Here is an 18,633-nt window from a genome sequence, read left to right as displayed (position 1 = left end):
TTGCCACTGGCCAGCCCGTCTGGCCAGCCCGTCTGGCCAGCCCGTCTGGCCAGCCGTCTGCATCCTCCTGTAATCTAAGGCTATCCTCCTCACTATTCACCACCCCATCAATTTTCAAATCATCTGCAAACTTAGAATCACAGAATCATACAGTTCAGAAGAGGCCCTTCAGCCCATCAAACTGCACTGACACACAAGAAATATCTGAGCTCCCACTTAATCCCATCTGCCAGCCCTTGGCCCATAGCCCTGAATGTTATGCTGTGCCAAGTGTTCATCCAGGTACTTTTTAAAGAATATGAGGAATCCCGCCTCCACCACCCTCCCAGGCAGCGCATTCCAGACCGTCACCACCCTCTGGGTAAAAACGCTTTTCCTCACACCCCCCCTAAACCTCCCACCCCTCACTTTTAACTTATGTTCCATCGTAATTGACTCTTCAATTAAGAGGCACAGCTGCTCCCTATACACTTTGTACATGCCCCTCATAATCTCGATCAGGTCGCCCCTCAGTCTTTTCTGCTCCAATGAAAACAACCCAAGCCGACAGAACCTCTCCTCACAACCAGTAACCCCTCTCCCCCAGCACCCTGTGTTACTGACTGTATCTCTACTGATCTTAATCCAGCTCCCACACACTGTCACTCAGTAACCCCTCTCCCCCAGCACCCTGTGTTACTGACTGTATCTGTACTGATGTTAATCCAGCTCCCACACACTGTCACTCAGTAACCCCTCTCCCCCAGCACCCTGTGTTACTGACTGTATCTGTACTGATGTTAATCCAGCTCCCACACACTGTCACTCAGTAACCCCTCTCCCCGCAGCACCCTGTGTTACTGACTGTATCTGTACTGATGTTAATCCAGCTCCCTCACACTGTCACTCAGTAACCCCTCTCCCCCCAGCGCCCTGTGTTACTGACTGTATCTGTACTGATGTTAATCCAGCTCCCTCACACTGTCACTCAGTAACCCCTCTCCCCCAGCGCCCTGTGTTACTGACTGTATCTGTACTGATGTTAATCCAGCTCCCTCACACTGTCACTCAGTAACCCCTCTCCCCCAGCACCCTGTGTTACTGACTGTATCTGTACTGATGTTAATCCAGCTCCCTCACACTGTCACTCAGTAACCCCTCTCCCCCCAGCACCCTGTGTTACTGACTGTATCTGTACTGATGTTAATCCAGATCCCTCACACTGTCACTCAGTAACCCCTCTCCCCCAGCACCCTGTGTTACTGACTGTATCTGTACTGATCTTAATCCAGCTCCCTCACACTGTCACTCAGTAACCCCTCTCCCCCAGCACCCTGTGTTACTGACTGTATCTGTACTGATGTTAATCCAGCTCCCTCACACTGTCACTCAGTAACCCCTCTCCCCCAGCACCCTGTGTTACTGACTGTATCTGTACTGATGTTAATCCAGCTCCCTCACACTGTCACTCAGTAACCCCTCTCCCCCAGCACCCTGTGTTACTGACTGTATCTGTACTGATGTTAATCCAGCTCCCTCACACTGTCACTCAGTAACCCCTCCCCCCCAGCACCCTGTGTTACTGACTGTATCTGTACTGATGTTAATCCAGCTCCCTCACACTGTCACTCAGTAACCCCTCTCCCCAAGCACCCTGTGTTACTGACTGTATCTCTACTGATGTCAATCCCAGCTCCCACACACTGTCACTCAGTAACCCCTCTCCCCCAGCACCCTGTGTTACTGACTGTATCTCTACTGATGTTAATCCAGCTCCCTCACACTGTCACTCAGTAACCCCTCTCCCCCCAACACCCTGTGTTACTGACTGTATCTGTACTGATGTTAATCCAGCTCCCTCACACTGTCACTCAGTATCCCCTCCCCCCCAGCACCCTGTGTTACTGACTGTATCTGTACTGATGTTAATCCATCTCCCTCACTGTCACTCAGTATCCCCTCTCCCCCCAGCACCCTGTGTTACTGACTGTATCTGCACTGATATTAATCCAACTCCCTCACACTGTCACTCAGTAACCCCTCTCCCCGCAGCACCCTGTGTTACTGACTGTATCTGTACTGATGTTAATCCAGCTCCCTCACACTGTCACTCAGTAACCCCTCTCCCCCCAACACCCTGTGTTACTGACTGTATCTGTACTGATGTTAATCCAGCTCTCTCACACTGTCACTCAGTAACCCCTCCCCCCCAGCACCCTGTGTTACTGACTGTATCTGTACTGATGTTAATCCAGCTCCCTCACACTGTCACTCAGTAACCCCTCTCCCCCAGCACCCTGTGTTACTGACTGTATCTGTACTGATGTTAATCCAGCTCCCTCACACTGTCACTCAGTAACCCCTCTCCCCCAGCACCCTGTGTTACTGACTGTATCTGTACTGATGTTAATCCAGCTCCCTCACACTGTCACTCAGTAACCCCTCTCCCCCAGCACCCTGTGTTACTGACTGTATCTGTACTGATGTTAATCCAGCTCCCTCACACTGTCACTCAGTAACCCCTCCCCCCCAGCACCCTGTGTTACTGACTGTATCTGTACTGATGTTAATCCAGCTCCCTCACACTGTCACTCAGTAACCCCTCTCCCCAAGCACCCTGTGTTACTGACTGTATCTCTACTGATGTCAATCCCAGCTCCCACACACTGTCACTCAGTAACCCCTCTCCCCCAGCACCCTGTGTTACTGACTGTATCTCTACTGATGTTAATCCAGCTCCCTCACACTGTCACTCAGTAACCCCTCTCCCCCCAACACCCTGTGTTACTGACTGTATCTGTACTGATGTTAATCCAGCTCCCTCACACTGTCACTCAGTATCCCCTCCCCCCCAGCACCCTGTGTTACTGACTGTATCTGTACTGATGTTAATCCATCTCCCTCACTGTCACTCAGTATCCCCTCTCCCCCCAGCACCCTGTGTTACTGACTGTATCTGCACTGATATTAATCCAACTCCCTCACACTGTCACTCAGTAACCCCTCTCCCCGCAGCACCCTGTGTTACTGACTGTATCTGTACTGATGTTAATCCAGCTCCCTCACACTGTCACTCAGTAACCCCTCTCCCCCCAACACCCTGTGTTACTGACTGTATCTGTACTGATGTTAATCCAGCTCTCTCACACTGTCACTCAGTAACCCCTCCCCCCCAGCACCCTGTGTTACTGACTGTATCTGTACTGATGTTAATCCAGCTCCCTCACACTGTCACTTAGTAACCCCTCTCCCCCAGCACCCTGTGTTACTGACTGTATCTGTACTGATGTTAATCCAGCTCCCTCACACTGTCACTCAGTAACCCCTCTCCCCGCAGCACCCTGTGTTACTGACTGTATCTGTACTGATGTTAATCCAGCTCCCTCACACTGTCACTCAGTAACCCCTCTCCCCGCAGCACCCTGTGTTACTGACTGTATCTGTACTGATGTTAATCCAGCTCCCTCACACTGTCACTCAGTAACCCCTCTCCCCCCAACACCCTGTGTTACTGACTGTATCTGTACTGATGTTAATCCAGCTCCCTCACACTGTCACTCAGTAACCCCTCTCCCCCAGCACCCTGTGTTACTGACTGTATCTGTACTGATGTTAATCCAGCTCCCTCACACTGTCACTCAGTAACCCCTCTCCCCCAGCACCCTGTGTTACTGACTGTATCTGTACTGATGTTAATCCAGCTCCCTCACACTGTCACTCAGTAACCCCTCTCCCCCCCAGCACCCTGTGTTACTGACTGCATCTGCACTGATATTAATCCAACTCCCTCACACTGTCACTCAGTAACCCCTCTCCCCGCAGCACCCTGTGTTACTGACTGTATCTGTACTGATGTTAATCCAACTCCCTCACACTGTCACTCAGTAACCCCTCTCCCCGCAGCACCCTGTGTTACTGACTGTATCTCTACTGATGTTAATCCAGCTCCCTCACACTGTCACTCAGTAACCCCTCTCCCCCAGCACCCTGTGTTACTGACTGTATCTGTACTGATGTTAATCCAGCTCCCTCACACTGTCACTCAGTAACCCCTCTCCCCCCCAGCACCCTGTGTTACTGACTGTATCTGCACTGATATTAATCCAACTCCCTCACACTGTCACTCAGTAACCCCTCTCCCCCCAGCACCCTGTGTTACTGACTGTATCTGTACTGATGTTAATCCAGCTCCCTCACACTATCACTCAGTAACCCCTCTCCCCGCAGCACCCTGTGTTACTGACTGTATCTGTCCTGATGTTAATCCAGCTCCCTCACACTGTCACTCAGTAACCCCTCTCCCCCAGCACCCTGTGTTACTGACTGTATCTGTACTGATGTTAATCCAGCTCCCTCACACTGTCACTCAGTAACCCCTCTCCCCCCCAGCACCCTGTGTTACTGACTGTATCTGCACTGATATTAATCCAACTCCCTCACACTGTCACTCAGTAACCCCTCTCCCCGCAGCACCCTGTGTTACTGACTGTATCTGTACTGATGTTAATCCAGCTCCCTCACACTGTCACTCAGTAACCCCTCACCCCCAGCACCCTGTGTTACTGACTGTATCTGTACTGATGTTAATCCAGCTCCCTCACACTGTCACTCAGTAACCCCTCTCCCCCCAGCGCCCTGTGTTACTGACTGTATCTCGAGTGGTGTTACTCCCTCACTGTGAGTATCAATCTCTGTGTGTTATTTGCCGCTCTCTTTTTCCAGGTGTTGGATATCACAAGGACGCTGACTCTGGAGTCTGATTTGTTGGACTGGCGACGCTTTCTCCTTGCAGCTGCTCAGCCTTGGCCCTTCCCGTCTCTGAGCGACCTGCTGGACACCAAGAGCAGGTTCCAGACCTTTGATGAGGCAGAAACTGGCTACGTTACACAGGAACAATACAAGCAGGTCAAATCACTCCTTACTGAGGGCAGGCTATTCCCACACAGTGACCCTGTAATGTGCACCAACCCACAACACAGAGCAACCAGACAGACCTGTAGAGTAAAGAGTTCCTATCAGGATTATATTACTCACACCCTGTACACAGTTAGCTGCTGATGGAATGATGCAAGGTCAGGTATATCAGCCAGGTGAAAGCACAATGCTGGAAACCTGAAACAAAGACAGAAAATGCTGGATAAACTCAGCAAGTCTGGCAGCGTGTGTGGGAGAGAGAAACACAGGCTGCGATTCTCTGGCTATTCGCGCTCTTTCGCCGCTGCCATTGAGGTGGGGAATTTGGTTCTCAGCTAAATCTCACAGCAGCGGGACCGGAGAAACCCAGCCACAGCCGAGGTCAGGGAATCCCAGCCACGGCCGAGGTCAGGGAATCCCAGCCACGGCCGAGGTCAGGGAATCCCAGCCACGGCCGAGGTCAGGGAATCCCAGCCACGGCCGAGGTCAGGGAATCCCAGCCACGGCCGAGATCAGGGAATTCCAGCCACGGCCGAGGTCAGGGAATCCCAGCCACGGCCGAGGTCAGGGAATCCCAGCCACAGCCGAGGTCAGGGAATCCCAGCCACGGTTAACATTTCGAGTCCAGTCTGACTCTTGTACAGGAGTCACTGTGACTGGAAATGTTAACTCTGTGTCTCTCCTCAGATGCTGCAGGCCTGCTGAGCATTGTCTGTTTTTTTGAATTCAGAAAAGTAACGGCTCTGGTGAGAGGCAGAGGCACACCCTCGTGTGGAGCACTGAGATGTACATTCATCTGAAATAAACAAGAATGGGTTTTGTGAATAACAGTCTGTGGCAGCATTTGTAGAGAAACAGGCAAACCTGAACAAACCCCATCTAGACCCGAAACGCAGGACAAAACAAGACAGGCCCCTACACAGGCCTGGACTGCAAGCCCCTATGCAAGACTGCTACGCTGGCCTACAACACAGGCCCACACTGCAGGCCCCTACACAAGACCACTACACTGGCCGACAACACAGGCCCACACTGCAGGCCCCTACACAAGACCACTACACTGGCCTACAACACAGGCCCACACTGCAGGCCTGCACTGCAGGCCCCTACACAAGACCACTACACAGGCCCGCACTGTAGGCCCCTACACAGGCCCGAACTGTAGACCCCTACACAGGCCCCTACGCAAGCCAGCACTGCAGGCCCCTACACAGGCCCACAACACAGTACCAAACTCCAGTCGCCTACACAGGCTGTACTGCAGGCCCATAACATAGGCTCACTGTAGGCCCCCTTCACAGGCCAATTACACAGGCCATACTGCAGGCTCCCTACACAGGCCTATACACAGGCCCATAACATAGACCCACTACACAGGCCCACTAAACAGGCCCACACTGCGGGCCCCTACAAAGGGCCCCTGTCACTGGCCTGCAAGACTGGCCACAATGAAGGCTGGCAATTCAGGCCCTGTATCTGCCCACACTCACACAGTGTGGATTGGAGTAATCGGCCCCTTCCTCCCTCCCACTGTTGGGAATCTGATTCACATCCCATTCGGAAACCTAGTTTACATGGATTGGACTTTGAAATATTGCATGGTGAATGCTTCATCGTTTTGTTGCTTTCTCAGTCTTTCTGTATCTTACTCTCTCTCTGTCTGTCGCTTTGTCTCTCTCTCTTTGTCTGTCACTCTGTCTCTCTGTCTGTCACTCTCTCTCTGTCTCTCTCTCTCTGTCTCTCTCTCTTTCTCTCTCTCTGTCGCTCTAGCTCTCTCTCTATCTGTCGCTCTCTCTCTGTCTGTCGCTCTCTCTCTCTCTGTCTGTCGCTCTGTCTCTCTCTCTCTTTCTCTCTGTCTGTCACTCTGACTCTCTCTCTGTCTCTCTCTGATTCTCTCTCTCTTTCTCCCTCTCCCACTCTCCACATCCACATTCTCTCTGTGTGCCTTGTTCTCTCCATGTTATTATCTTTCTGTCTATGTTTTAACTCTCGTTGTTTTTTGATTTTAGGTGGAGTTGTGGTTTAAGGTTGAGACTGAGCTCCAGGAGCCAGAGGATCCAGAAGCTCCCCTCCCGTTCCAGAGACTCAAGCAACTCAAGCAGGTATAGTTAGCACAGAGGAATGTGAGGAGCCCAGGACTGGTCCCCGTGCATCACCCCAGCCACTCATTAACACTGTCCCAGAATCTCCATGTGGAGATGCCGGCGTTGGACTGGGGTAAACACAGTAAGAAGTTTAACAACACCAGGTTAAAGTCCAACAGGTTTATTTGGTAGCAAAAGCCACACAAGCTTTCGAGGCTCTGAGCCCCTTCTTCAGGTGAGTGGGAATTCTGTTCACAAACAGAACTTATAAGACACAGACTCAATTTACATGAATAATGGTTGGAATGCGAATACTTACAACTAATCCAGTCTTTAAGAAACAAAACAATGGGAGTGGAGAGAGCATCAAGACAGGCTAAAAAGATGTGTATTGTCTCCAGACAAGACAGCCAGTGAAACTCTGCAGGTCCACGCAACTGTGGGAGTTACAAATAGTGTGACATAAATTCTGATTCTAGGATCGCATGATAAAGACTCAGGAGGAAAAAAGCAGAAATATTTATGTGAAATAGTGTGACATAAACCCAATATCCCGGTTGAGGCCGTCCTTGTGTGTGCGGAACCTGGCTATCAGTTTCTGCTCCGCGACTCTGCGCTGTCGTGTGTCGCGAAGGCCGCCTTGGAGAACGCTTACCCGAATATCAGAGGCCGAATGCCCGTGACCGCTGAAGTGCTCCCCAACAGGAAGAGAACAGTCTTGCCTGGTGATTGTCGAGCGGTGTTCATTCATCCGTTGTCGCAGCGTCTGCATAGTTTCCCCAATGTACCATGCCTCGGGACATCCTTTCTTGCAGCGTATCAGGTAGACAACGTTGGCCGAGTTGCAAGAGTATGTACCGTGTACCTGGTGGATGGTGTTCTCACGTGAGATGATGGCATCTGTGTCGATGATCCGGCACGTCTTGCAGAGGTTGCTGTGGCAGGGTTGTGTGGTGTCTTGGTCACTGTTCTCCTGAAGGCTGGGTAGTTTGCTGCGGACAATGGTCTGTTTGAGGTTGTGCGGTTGTTTGAAGGCAAGAAGTGGGGGTGTGGGGATGGCCTTGGCGAGATGTTCGTCTTCATCAATGACATGTTGAAGGCTCCGGAGGAGATGCCGTAGCTTCTCCGCTCCGGGGAAGTACTGGACAACGAAGGGTACTCTGTCCACTGTGTCCCGTGTTTGTCTTCTGAGGAGGTCGGTGCGGTTTTTCGCTGTGGCGCGTTGGAACTGTTGATCAATGAGTCTAGCGCCATATCCTGTTCTTATGAGGGCATCTTTCAGCGTCTGGAAACTCGGCACACATGGAGCAGTTGAACCAGGAGCGCTCCTCGTCACAATGGATGTCTCAGCACTCTACACCAGCATCCCCCATGACGATGGCATTGCTGCAACGGCCTCAGTGCTCAGCGCCAACAACTGCCAGTTTCCAGATGCAATTTTACATCTCATCCGCTTCATCCTGGACCACAATATCTTCACCTTCAACAACCAGTTCTTCATCCAGACACACGGAACAGCCATGGGGACCAAATTTGCACCTCAATATGCCAACATCTTCATGCACAGGTTCGAACAAGACTTCTTCACCGCACGGGACCTTCAACCGGTGCTATACACTAGATACATCGATGACATTTTCTTCCTTTGGACTCATGGTGAACAATCACTGAAACAACTCTATGATGACATCAACAAGTTCCATCCCACCATCAGACTCACCATAGACTACTCTCCGGAATCGGTTGCATTCTTGGACACGCGCATCTCCATTAAGGACGGTCACCTCAGCACCTCACTGTACCGCAAGCCCACGGATAACCTCACGATGCTCCACTTCTCCAGCTTCCACCCTAAACACGTTAAAGAAGCCATCCCCTACGGACAAGCCCTCCGTATACACAGGATCTGCTCGGATGAGGAGGATCGCAACAGACACCTCCAGACGCTGAAAGATGCCCTCATAAGAACAGGATATGGCGCTAGACTCATTGATCAACAGTTCCAACGCGCCACAGCGAAAAACCGCACCGACCTCCTCAGAAGACAAACACGGGACACAGTGGACAGAGTACCCTTCGTTGTCCAGTACTTCCCCGGAGCGGAGAAGCTACGGCATCTCCTCCGGAGCCTTCAACATGTCATTGATGAAGACGAACATCTCGCCAAGGCCATCCCCACACCCCCACTTCTTGCCTTCAAACAACCGCACAACCTCAAACAGACCATTGTCCGCAGCAAACTACCCAGCCTTCAGGAGAACAGTGACCAAGACACCACACAACCCTGCCACAGCAACCTCTGCAAGACGTGCCGGATCATCGACACAGATGCCATCATCTCACGTGAGAACACCATCCACCAGGTACACGGTACATACTCTTGCAACTCGGCCAACGTTGTCTACCTGATACGCTGCAAGAAAGGATGTCCCGAGGCATGGTACATTGGGGAAACTATGCAGACGCTGCGACAACGGATGAATGAACACCGCTCGACAATCACCAGGCAAGACTGTTCTCTTCCTGTTGGGGAGCACTTCAGCGGTCACGGGCATTCGGCCTCTGATATTCGGGTAAGCGTTCTCCAAGGCGGCCTTCGCGACACACGACAGCGCAGAGTCGCGGAGCAGAAACTGATAGCCAGGTTCCGCACACACAAGGACGGCCTCAACCGGGATATTGGGTTTATGTCACACTATTTCACATAAATATTTCTGCTTTTTTCCTCCTGAGTCTTTATCATGCGATCCTAGAATCAGAATTTATGTCACACTATTTGTAACTCCCACAGTTGCGTGGACCTGCAGAGTTTCACTGGCTGTCTTGTCTGGAGACAATACACATCTTTTTAGCCTGTCTTGATGCTCTCTCCACTCCCATTGTTTTGTTTCTTAAAGACTGGATTAGTTGTAAGTATTCGCATTCCAACCATTATTCATGTAAATTGAGTCTGTGTCTTATAAGTTCTGTTTGTGAACAGAATTCCCACTCACCTGAAGAAGGGGCTCAGAGCCTCGAAAGCTTGTGTGGCTTTTGCTACCAAATAAACCTGTTGGACTTTAACCCAGAATCTCCATTCACTGCACTCCCTGCAACTCAACACTGCAGAGGATTTCTGGAAGAACTCACCTGGACTTCAGCCACAATGACTTTTCACATCAAAAGCCAGCATAGGTTTCGGAAGGGGAAATCCGCATCGAGCTGGTTGGTGACAGGGAGATTGGTGAGGGTGATATAGTTGATGTGGTGTACATGGATTTCCACAAGGCAGCACTGTGGGCCTGGTTGGGGTCCATGGAAGGGGAGGAGATTGGCAGCGCGCTGACAGACTGGCTGAGTGACAGGGGGGGCCGCGAGGAGTGGTGACAGCTCGGGGGGAGTATATATACTGGGATTCACCGGAGCTCAGTGCTCGGATCATAGCTTTCCCTGATCCCTGTTCACAGCCTAGGCCTTGGTGCACAGAGCACAATCTCAACACCTGCGGATTCCACAAAACCATGAAGCATTGTAAAGTGTGAGGAGGCTGGTGTAGAGCGTCAGAAAGGCAGACAGGCTGCTGGAGGGGGCAGAGAGGTGGCAGATAAAGTTCAATGTGGAGTAACCTGAAGCGATGCATTTTATATAAAAAGGGGGTAAAATTCTTTGAGAGTGCAGGAGCGGAGGGAGCTGGGTGTATCTGTACACAGATCATTGAAGGTGGCAAGACCGATGGAGAGAGTGGTTATTAAAGCGGACAGTATTCTGGGCTTTGTTAATAGGGGCACAGTGTACAAGAGCAAGGAGATTGTGCTGAACCTGTAGTAAACATTGGTTTGACATCAACTGGAATATTACATCCGATTCTGGGCATCACAAAGGAACACAGGACTAGAAGCAGGAATAGGCCATTCGGCCCATCAGTCTGCCCCACTATTCAATAACATCGTGGCTAATCTGATTTAGTCTAAACTTCCCTGGCAGCCCCATAACCCTTGGCCAAAAATCTGTCCAACTCAGCCTTCAATATATCCATTGACCCCACGGCTGTCTGGGGAAGAAAGCAGATTGAATGACCCTCTGAGAGAAAAACTTTCTCCTCAGATCAGCCTTAAATGGGAGGAGGCCCAAAATGTGTCTGCTTGATCCAAAATCTGGTATAAGCTGAAACATTCTCACTGCACCCCAACCTCTCAGCAGAGGAGGGGCATTGTGTTACTGCATCACTGCAGTAATGATGAAGGATGTCTCTGAATGTCTTGGTACAACTTTATAAAACGTTGGTGAGGCCACAGATGGAATACTGTGTGCAGTTCTGGTTGCCCCACTATTGGAAGGATGTGATTGCACTGGAGAGGGTGCAGAGGAGATTCACCAGCATGTTGCCTGGGATGGAAAGTTTCAGCCATGAGGAGAGACTGGATAGGCTGGGTTTGTTTTCCCTGGAGCAGAGGAGGCTGAGGGGGGGAGCTGATAGAGATATGGAAAATAATGAGAGGCACAGCTTACTCCTTGTAAATGTCCAGTCTCTGGAAAACAAGCTAGACAAACTTAAAGCCAGACTCACTTTCCAAAGAGAACTGAGGGACTGCTGTGTGCTCTGTCTCACGGAGACACGGCTCACTCCTGCTTCACCGGACAGTGCCTTACAACCAGAGAGCTTCTCAATCCATCGAATGGACCGTACAGCGGCCTCAGACAAGGTCAGGGGAGATGGGGTCTGCTTCCTAATCAACACCTCGTGGCGCCGAGACGTAGCAACACTGGTGAGTTTCTGCTCCCCGGACCTAGAATACCTGATACTAAAATGCTGCCCCTCTACCTTCCGCGGGAGTTCACCTCCACTATCCTGATGGCAGTTTACATCCCGCCCCATGCGGACATGAAGATCGCGCTGGACGAAATATACACCACTACGAATAGCCTTGAGATGAAACATCCCGAGGCCTTGTTCATCGTGGCCGGGGACTTCAATCAGGCCAAACTCTAGAGCGTACTACCAAGTTACCACCAACACGTCTCCTGTTCCACCAGAGGCCCGAACATCCTAGACCACTGCTACACAAATATCAAACATGCCTACCGCTCTATCGCCCGCCCACACTTTGGCAAATCAGACCACAAGGCTGTGCTCCTGCTCCCGGCTTACAAGCAAAAACTGAAGCGGGAGAACCATAGAACATAGAACAGTGGTGCAGAGTACAGGCCCTTCGGCCCACGATGTTGTGCTGAACCTTTTCAGAAACCAAGATCAAGCTATCCCACTCCCTATCATCCTGGTGTGCTCCATGTGCCTATCCAATAACCGCTTGAAAGTTCCTAAAGTGTCCGACTCCACTATCACAGCAGGCAGTCCATTCCACACCCCAACCACTCTCTGAGTAAAGAACCTACCTCGTACATCCCTCCGATATCTTCCACCACGAACCTTATAGTTATGCCCCCTAGTAACAGCTACATCCACCCGAGGAAATAGTCTCTGAACGTTCACTCTATCTATCCCCCTGGAGGAGAGGTACTCAATACAATTATTGTTACTAGAGAGGCAGTGCTTGGTAGACTAATGGGACTGAAGGTGGACAAGTCCCCGGGTCCGGATGGAATGCATCCCAGGGTACTGAAAGAAATGTCAGAGGTAATAGCGGATGCATTAGTGATTATTTATCAAAATTCACTGGACTATGGGGTAGTGCCGGCTGATTGGAAAACGGCTACTGTTACGCCGCTATTTAAAAAAGGAAGTAGACAAAAGGCGGGTAACTACAGGCCGGTTAGCTTAACGTCTGTAGTTGGGAAAATGCTGAAATCCATCATTAAAGAGGGAATAGCAGGCCATCTGGATAAGAATGGTTCAATCAAGCAGACGCAGCATGGATTCATGAGAGGAAAGTCGTGTTTGACGAACTTACTGGATTTTTATGAAGATGTGACTAGTGCGATTGACGGAGGGGAACCGGTGGATGCGGTGTTTTTAGATTTCCAAAAGGCGTTTGATAAGGTGCCTCACAAAAGGTTGCTGCAGAAGATTGGGTCACACAGAGTTGGGGGTAGGGTGTTAGCATGGATTGGGGATTGGCTATCCGACAGGAAGCAGAGAGTCAGAATAAATGGGTGCTTTTCTGGTTGGCAGATGGTGACTAGTGGCGTGCTGCAGGGATCGGTACTGGGGCCTCAACTGTTTACTATTTACATAGACAATCTGGAGGAGGGGACTGAATGTAGGGTAACAAAGTTTGCTGACGACACGAAGATAAGTGGGAAAGTGAATTGCGTGGAGGAAGCGGAAGGTCTGCAGAGAGATTTGGACAGGCTGAGTGAGTGGGCGAGGATCTGGCAGATGGAGTATAACGTTGGCAAATGTGAGGTTATTCACTTTGGAAGAAATAATAGCAAATTGGAATATTATTTAAATAGAAAAAAATTACAACATGCTGCTGTGCAGAGGGACCTGGGGGTCCTTGTGCATGCGTCACAAAAACCCAGTCTGCAGGTACAACAGGTGATCAAGAGGCAAATGGGATGTTGGCATTTATCGTGAGGGGGATAGAATATAAAAGCAGAGATGTCTTGCTGCATCTGTACAAGGCATTGGTGAGGCCGCAGCTGGAATACTGTGTGCAGTTTTGGTCCCCTTACTTGCGAAAGGATATATTAGCCTTGAAGGGAGTGCAGAGAAGGTTCACCAGGTTGATACCGGAGATGAGGGGTGTAGATTATGAGGAGAGATTGAGCAGATTAGGTTTGTACTTGTTGGAGTTTAGAAGGCTGAGGGGTGATCTTATGGAGGCATATAAGATAATGAAGAGGCTGGATAGAGTAGAAGTGGAGAGATTCTTTCCACTTAGAAAGGAAACCAGAACTAGAGGGCACAGCCTCAAAATAAAGGGGGGTCAGTTTAGGACAGAGTTGAGGAGGAACTTCTTCTCTCAGAGGGTGGTGAATCTCTGGAATTCTCTGCCCACTGAAGTGGTGGAGGCTACCTCGTTGAATATGTTTAAGTCACGGATAGATGGATTTCTGATCAGTAAGGGAATTAGGGGTTATGGGGAGCAGGCGGGTAAGTGGAACTGATTCACTTCAGATCAGCCATGATCCTATTGAATGGCGGGGCAGGCTCGAGGGGCTAGATGGCCTACTCCTGCTCCTAGTTCTTATGTTCTTATGTTCTCATCATCTTATAAACCTCTATTAAGTCGCCTCTCAACCTCCTCTGCTCTAAAGAGAAAACCCCTAGCTCCTTCAACCTTTCCTCATAAGACCTACCCTCCAAACCAGGCAGCATCCTGGTAAATCTCCTTTGCACTCTTTCCAGTGCTTCCACATCCTTCTTATAGTGAGGTGACCAGAACTGCACACAATATTCCAAATGTGGTCTCACCAAGGTCCTGTGCAGTTGCAGCATAACCCCACGGCTCTTAAACTCAAACCCCCTGTTAATAAACGCTATCACACTATAGGCCTTCTTCACGGCTCTATCTACTTGAGTGGCAACCTTCAGAGATCTATGGATATGAACCCCAAGATCTCTCTGTTCCTCCACATTCCTCAGAACCCTACCTTTGACCCTGTAATCCACATTCAAATTAGTCCTACCAAAATGAATCACCTCGCACTTATCTGGGTTAAACTCCATCTGCCATTTTTCGGCCCAGCTCTGCATCCTATCAATGTCTCTTTGCAGCCTACAACAGCCCTCCACCTCATCCACTACTCCACCAATCTTGGTGTCATCTGCAAATTTACTGATCCACCCTTCAGCCCCCTCCTCCAAGTCATTTATAAAAATCACAACTAGCAGAGGACCCAACACTGATCCCTGTGGTACACCACTGGTAACTGGTCTCCAGTCGGAAAATTTTCCATCCACCACCACCCTCTGTCTTCTATGAGATAGCCAGTTACTTATCCAATCGGCCAAATTTCCCTCTATCCCACACCTCCTTACGTTCTTCATGAGCCGACCATGGGGAACCTTATACAACGCCTTACTAAAATCCATGTATATGACATCAACTGCTGTACCTTCATCGACACACTCAGTTACCTCCTCAAAAAATTCAATCAAACTTGTGAGGCACGACTTCCCCTTCACAAATCCGTGTTGACTATCCCGGATTAAGCTGCATCTTTCTAAATGGTCGTAAATCCTCTCCCTCAGGTCCTCTTCCATTAACTTACCGACCACCGAAGTAAACCTGACCAGCCTATAATTACCAGGGTCATTCCTATTTCCTTTCTTAAACAGAGGATCAACATTGGCCACTCTCCAGTCCTCTGGCACTATCCCCGTGGACAGTGAGGACCCAAAGATCAAAGCCAAAGGCTCTGCAATCTCATCCCTTGCCTCCCAAAGAATCCTAGGATATATCTCATCTGGCCCAGGGGACTTATCGACCTTCAGGTTTTTCAAAATTGCTAATACATCTTCCCTCAGAACATCTGCCTCCTCCAGCCTATCAGCCTGTATCACACTCTCATCCTCAAAAACATGGCTCCTCTCCTTGGTGAACACTGAAGAAAAGTATTCATTCATCGCCTCGCCTATCTCTTCTGACTCCATGCGCAAGTTCCCACTGCTGTCCTTGACCGGCCCTAACCTCGCCCTGGTCATTCTTTTATTCCTCACATAAGAGTAAAAAGCCTTGGGGTTTTCCTTGATCCGACCCACCAAGGACTTCTCATGCCCCGTCCGAGCTCTCCTCAGCCCTTTTTTCAGCTCACTCCTTGCTAACTTGTAACTCTCAATCGACCCAACTGAACCTTGTTTTCTCATCCTTACATACGCTTCCTTCTTCCTCTTGACAAGCCATTCAACCTCTTTTGTGAACCATGGTTCCCTCACTCGGCCATTTCCTCCCTGCCTGACAGGGACATGCCTATCAAGGACACACTGTATTTGTTCCTTGAACAAGTTCCACTTTTCATTTGTGCCTTTCCCTGACAGTTTCTGTTTCCATCTTATGCTCCCTAAATGTTGCCTAATCGCATCATAATTACCTCTCCCCCAATTATAAACCTTGCCCTGCCGTATGGCCCTCTCCCTCTCCATTGCAATAATGAAAGACACCGAATTGTGGTCACTATCTCCAAAGTGCACTCCCACAACCAAATCTAACACTTGGCCCGGTTCATTTCCCATTACCAAATCCAATGTGGCCCCACCTCTTGTCGGCCTATCCACATATTGTGTCAGGGAACCCTCCTGCACACACTGCAGAAAAACTGCCCCATCCTAACTATTCAACCTATAAAGGTTCCAATCAATATTTGGAAAGTTAAAGTCACCCATGACAACTATCCTGTGACCTCCACACCTCTCCATAATCTGCTTAGCAATTTCTTCCTCCACATCTCTATTACTATTTATATAAATTTATCTAAATGATCTGGAAGAAGGTGTAACTGGGGTGATCAGTAAGTTTGCGGACGACACAAAATTGGCAGGACTTGCAGATAGTGAGGAGCATTGTCAGAAGCTACAGAAGGATATAGATAGGCTGGATATTTGGGCAAAGAAATGGCAGATGGAGTTCAATCCTGATAAATGCGAAGTGATGCATTTTGGTAGACATAATGTAGGGAGGAGCTATACGATAAATGGCAGAACCATAAAGGGTGTAGATACGCAGAGGGACCTGGGTGTGCAAGTCCACAGATCCTTGAAGGTGACGTCACAGGTGGAGAAGGTGGTGAAGAAGGCATATGGCATGCTTGCCTTTATAGGACGGGGCATAGAGTATAAAAGTTGGGGTCTGATGTTGCAGATGTATAGAACGTTGGTTCGGCCGCATTTGGAATACTGCGTCCAATTCTGGTCGCCACACTACCAGAAGGACGTGGAGGCTTTGGAGAGAGTACAGAGGAGGTTTACCAGGATGTTGCCTGGTATGGAGGGGCTTAGTTATGAGGAGAGATTGGGTAAACTGGGGTTGCTCTCCCTGGAAAGACGGAGGATGAGGGGAGACTTAATAGAGGTGTATAAAATTATGAAAGGCATAGATAGGGTGAACGTTGGGAAGCTTTTCCCCAGGCCGGTGGTGACGTTCACGAGGGGTCATAGGTTCAAGGTGAAGGGGGGGAGGTTTAACACAGATATCAGAAGGACATATTTTACACAGAGGGTGGTGGGGGCCTGGAATGCGCTGCCAGGCAAGGTGGTGGAGGCGGACACACTGGGAACGTTTAAGACTTATCTAGACAGCCATATGAACGGAGTGGGAATGGAGGGATACAAAAGAATGGTCTAGTTTGGACCAGGCAGCGGCGCGGGCTTGGAGGGCCGAAGGGCCTGTTCCTGTGCTGTATTGTTCTTTGTTCTTATTTCGGGGCCTATAGTAAACTCCTAACAACGTGACCGCTCCTTTCCTATTTCTAACTTCAGCCCATATTACCTCAGTGTGCAGATGCGCCTCGAACTGCCTTTCTGCAGCTGTTAAACTATCCTTGATTAACAATGCCACTCCTCCACCTCTTTTACCACCTTCCCTACTGTTACTGAAACATCTCTACCCTGGAACTTCCAACAACCATTCCTGTCCTTGTTCTAACCATGTCTCCGTAATGGCCACAACGTCGTAGTCCCAAGTACCAATCCACGCCCCAAGTTCACCTACCTTTCAGACACCTTCCTGTCTGCCGGTACACTCCTGCGACCTTGATATCTTCCTCAGTACCTCACTACACTCAACACTGACTTCTGGACTACAGCTCCTTTTCCCATCCCCCTGACAAATTAATTTAAACCCATCAAAGAGAGTCGTGCAATGTTGGTCTGAGGAATCGGATAATCTCCTACAGGGCTGCTTGGAGTCATTGGACTGGACAGTATTTAAAAGCTCTGCGGCCAGCCTGAACGAGTACGCCACTACAGAAACTGACTTCATGACTAAGTGTGTCGAAGACTGTGTGCCAAAGAAGGAAATCCGTGTGTTCCCCAACCGGAAACCATGGATGAACAGGGATATCCACTGCTCGCTGAGGTCCAGGTCCAAGGCGTTCAAGTCAGGCTACACTGGCCTATACAAGAAACTGATAGCCAAGTTCCGCACACACGAGGACGGCCTCAACCGGGATATTGGGTTCATGGCACACTATTTGTAACCCCCACAGAGTTTCACTGGCTGTCTTGTCTGGAGACAATACACATCTTTTTAGCCTGTCTTGATGCTCTCTCCACTCACATTGTTTTGTTTCTTAAAGACTTGATTAGTTGTAAGTATTCGCATTCCAACCATTATTCATGTAAATTGAGTCTGTGTCTTTATATGCTCTGTTTGTGAACAGAATTCCCACTCACCTGAAGAAGGGGCTTGCAGCTCTGAAAGCTTGTGTGGCTTTTGCTACCAAATAAACCTGTTGGACTTTAACCTGGTGTTGTTAAACTTCTTACTGTGTTTACCCCAGTCCAACGCCGGCATCTCCACATCATGACTATACAAGAAAGCCAGATCCGATCTAAGGAGATCCATCAAAGATGCCAAAAGACAGTCCCGGACCAAGCTAGAGTCCCAGGCTAGCCACACAGACCCCTGCCGACTATGGCAAGGTCTGCAAGACATAACAGGCTACAAGATGAAGGCATGTAAAATCGCCGACTCCAACACACCCCTCCCTGATCAGCACAATGTATTCTACGCCCGTTTTGAACAAGAGGTCAGTGAGAGCATGTCCTCCACCC

At 49.7% G+C, this 18,633-nt stretch overlaps 1 protein-coding gene across 1 annotated transcript in view; it reads left to right on the top strand.

Moving 5' to 3' along the window:
- Positions 1–18,633, top strand: part of spef2 (sperm flagellar 2) — a 386,645-nt gene that overhangs the window by 314,871 nt on the left and 53,141 nt on the right. Inside the window, exons 34-36 of the mRNA XM_078213897.1 lie at positions 4,702–4,884; positions 6,903–6,995; positions 10,424–10,487. Coding sequence (XP_078070023.1) covers positions 4,702–4,884; positions 6,903–6,995; positions 10,424–10,487 — 340 coding nt within the window. The remainder of the gene's footprint in view (positions 1–4,701; positions 4,885–6,902; positions 6,996–10,423; positions 10,488–18,633) is intronic.

Source organism: Mustelus asterias, chromosome 6 (genome assembly GCF_964213995.1).
Source record: "Mustelus asterias chromosome 6, sMusAst1.hap1.1, whole genome shotgun sequence".
NCBI classification, from domain to species: Eukaryota; Metazoa; Chordata; class Chondrichthyes; order Carcharhiniformes; family Triakidae; genus Mustelus; species Mustelus asterias.
This window is presented reverse-complemented; position numbering and strand designations above follow the sequence as displayed.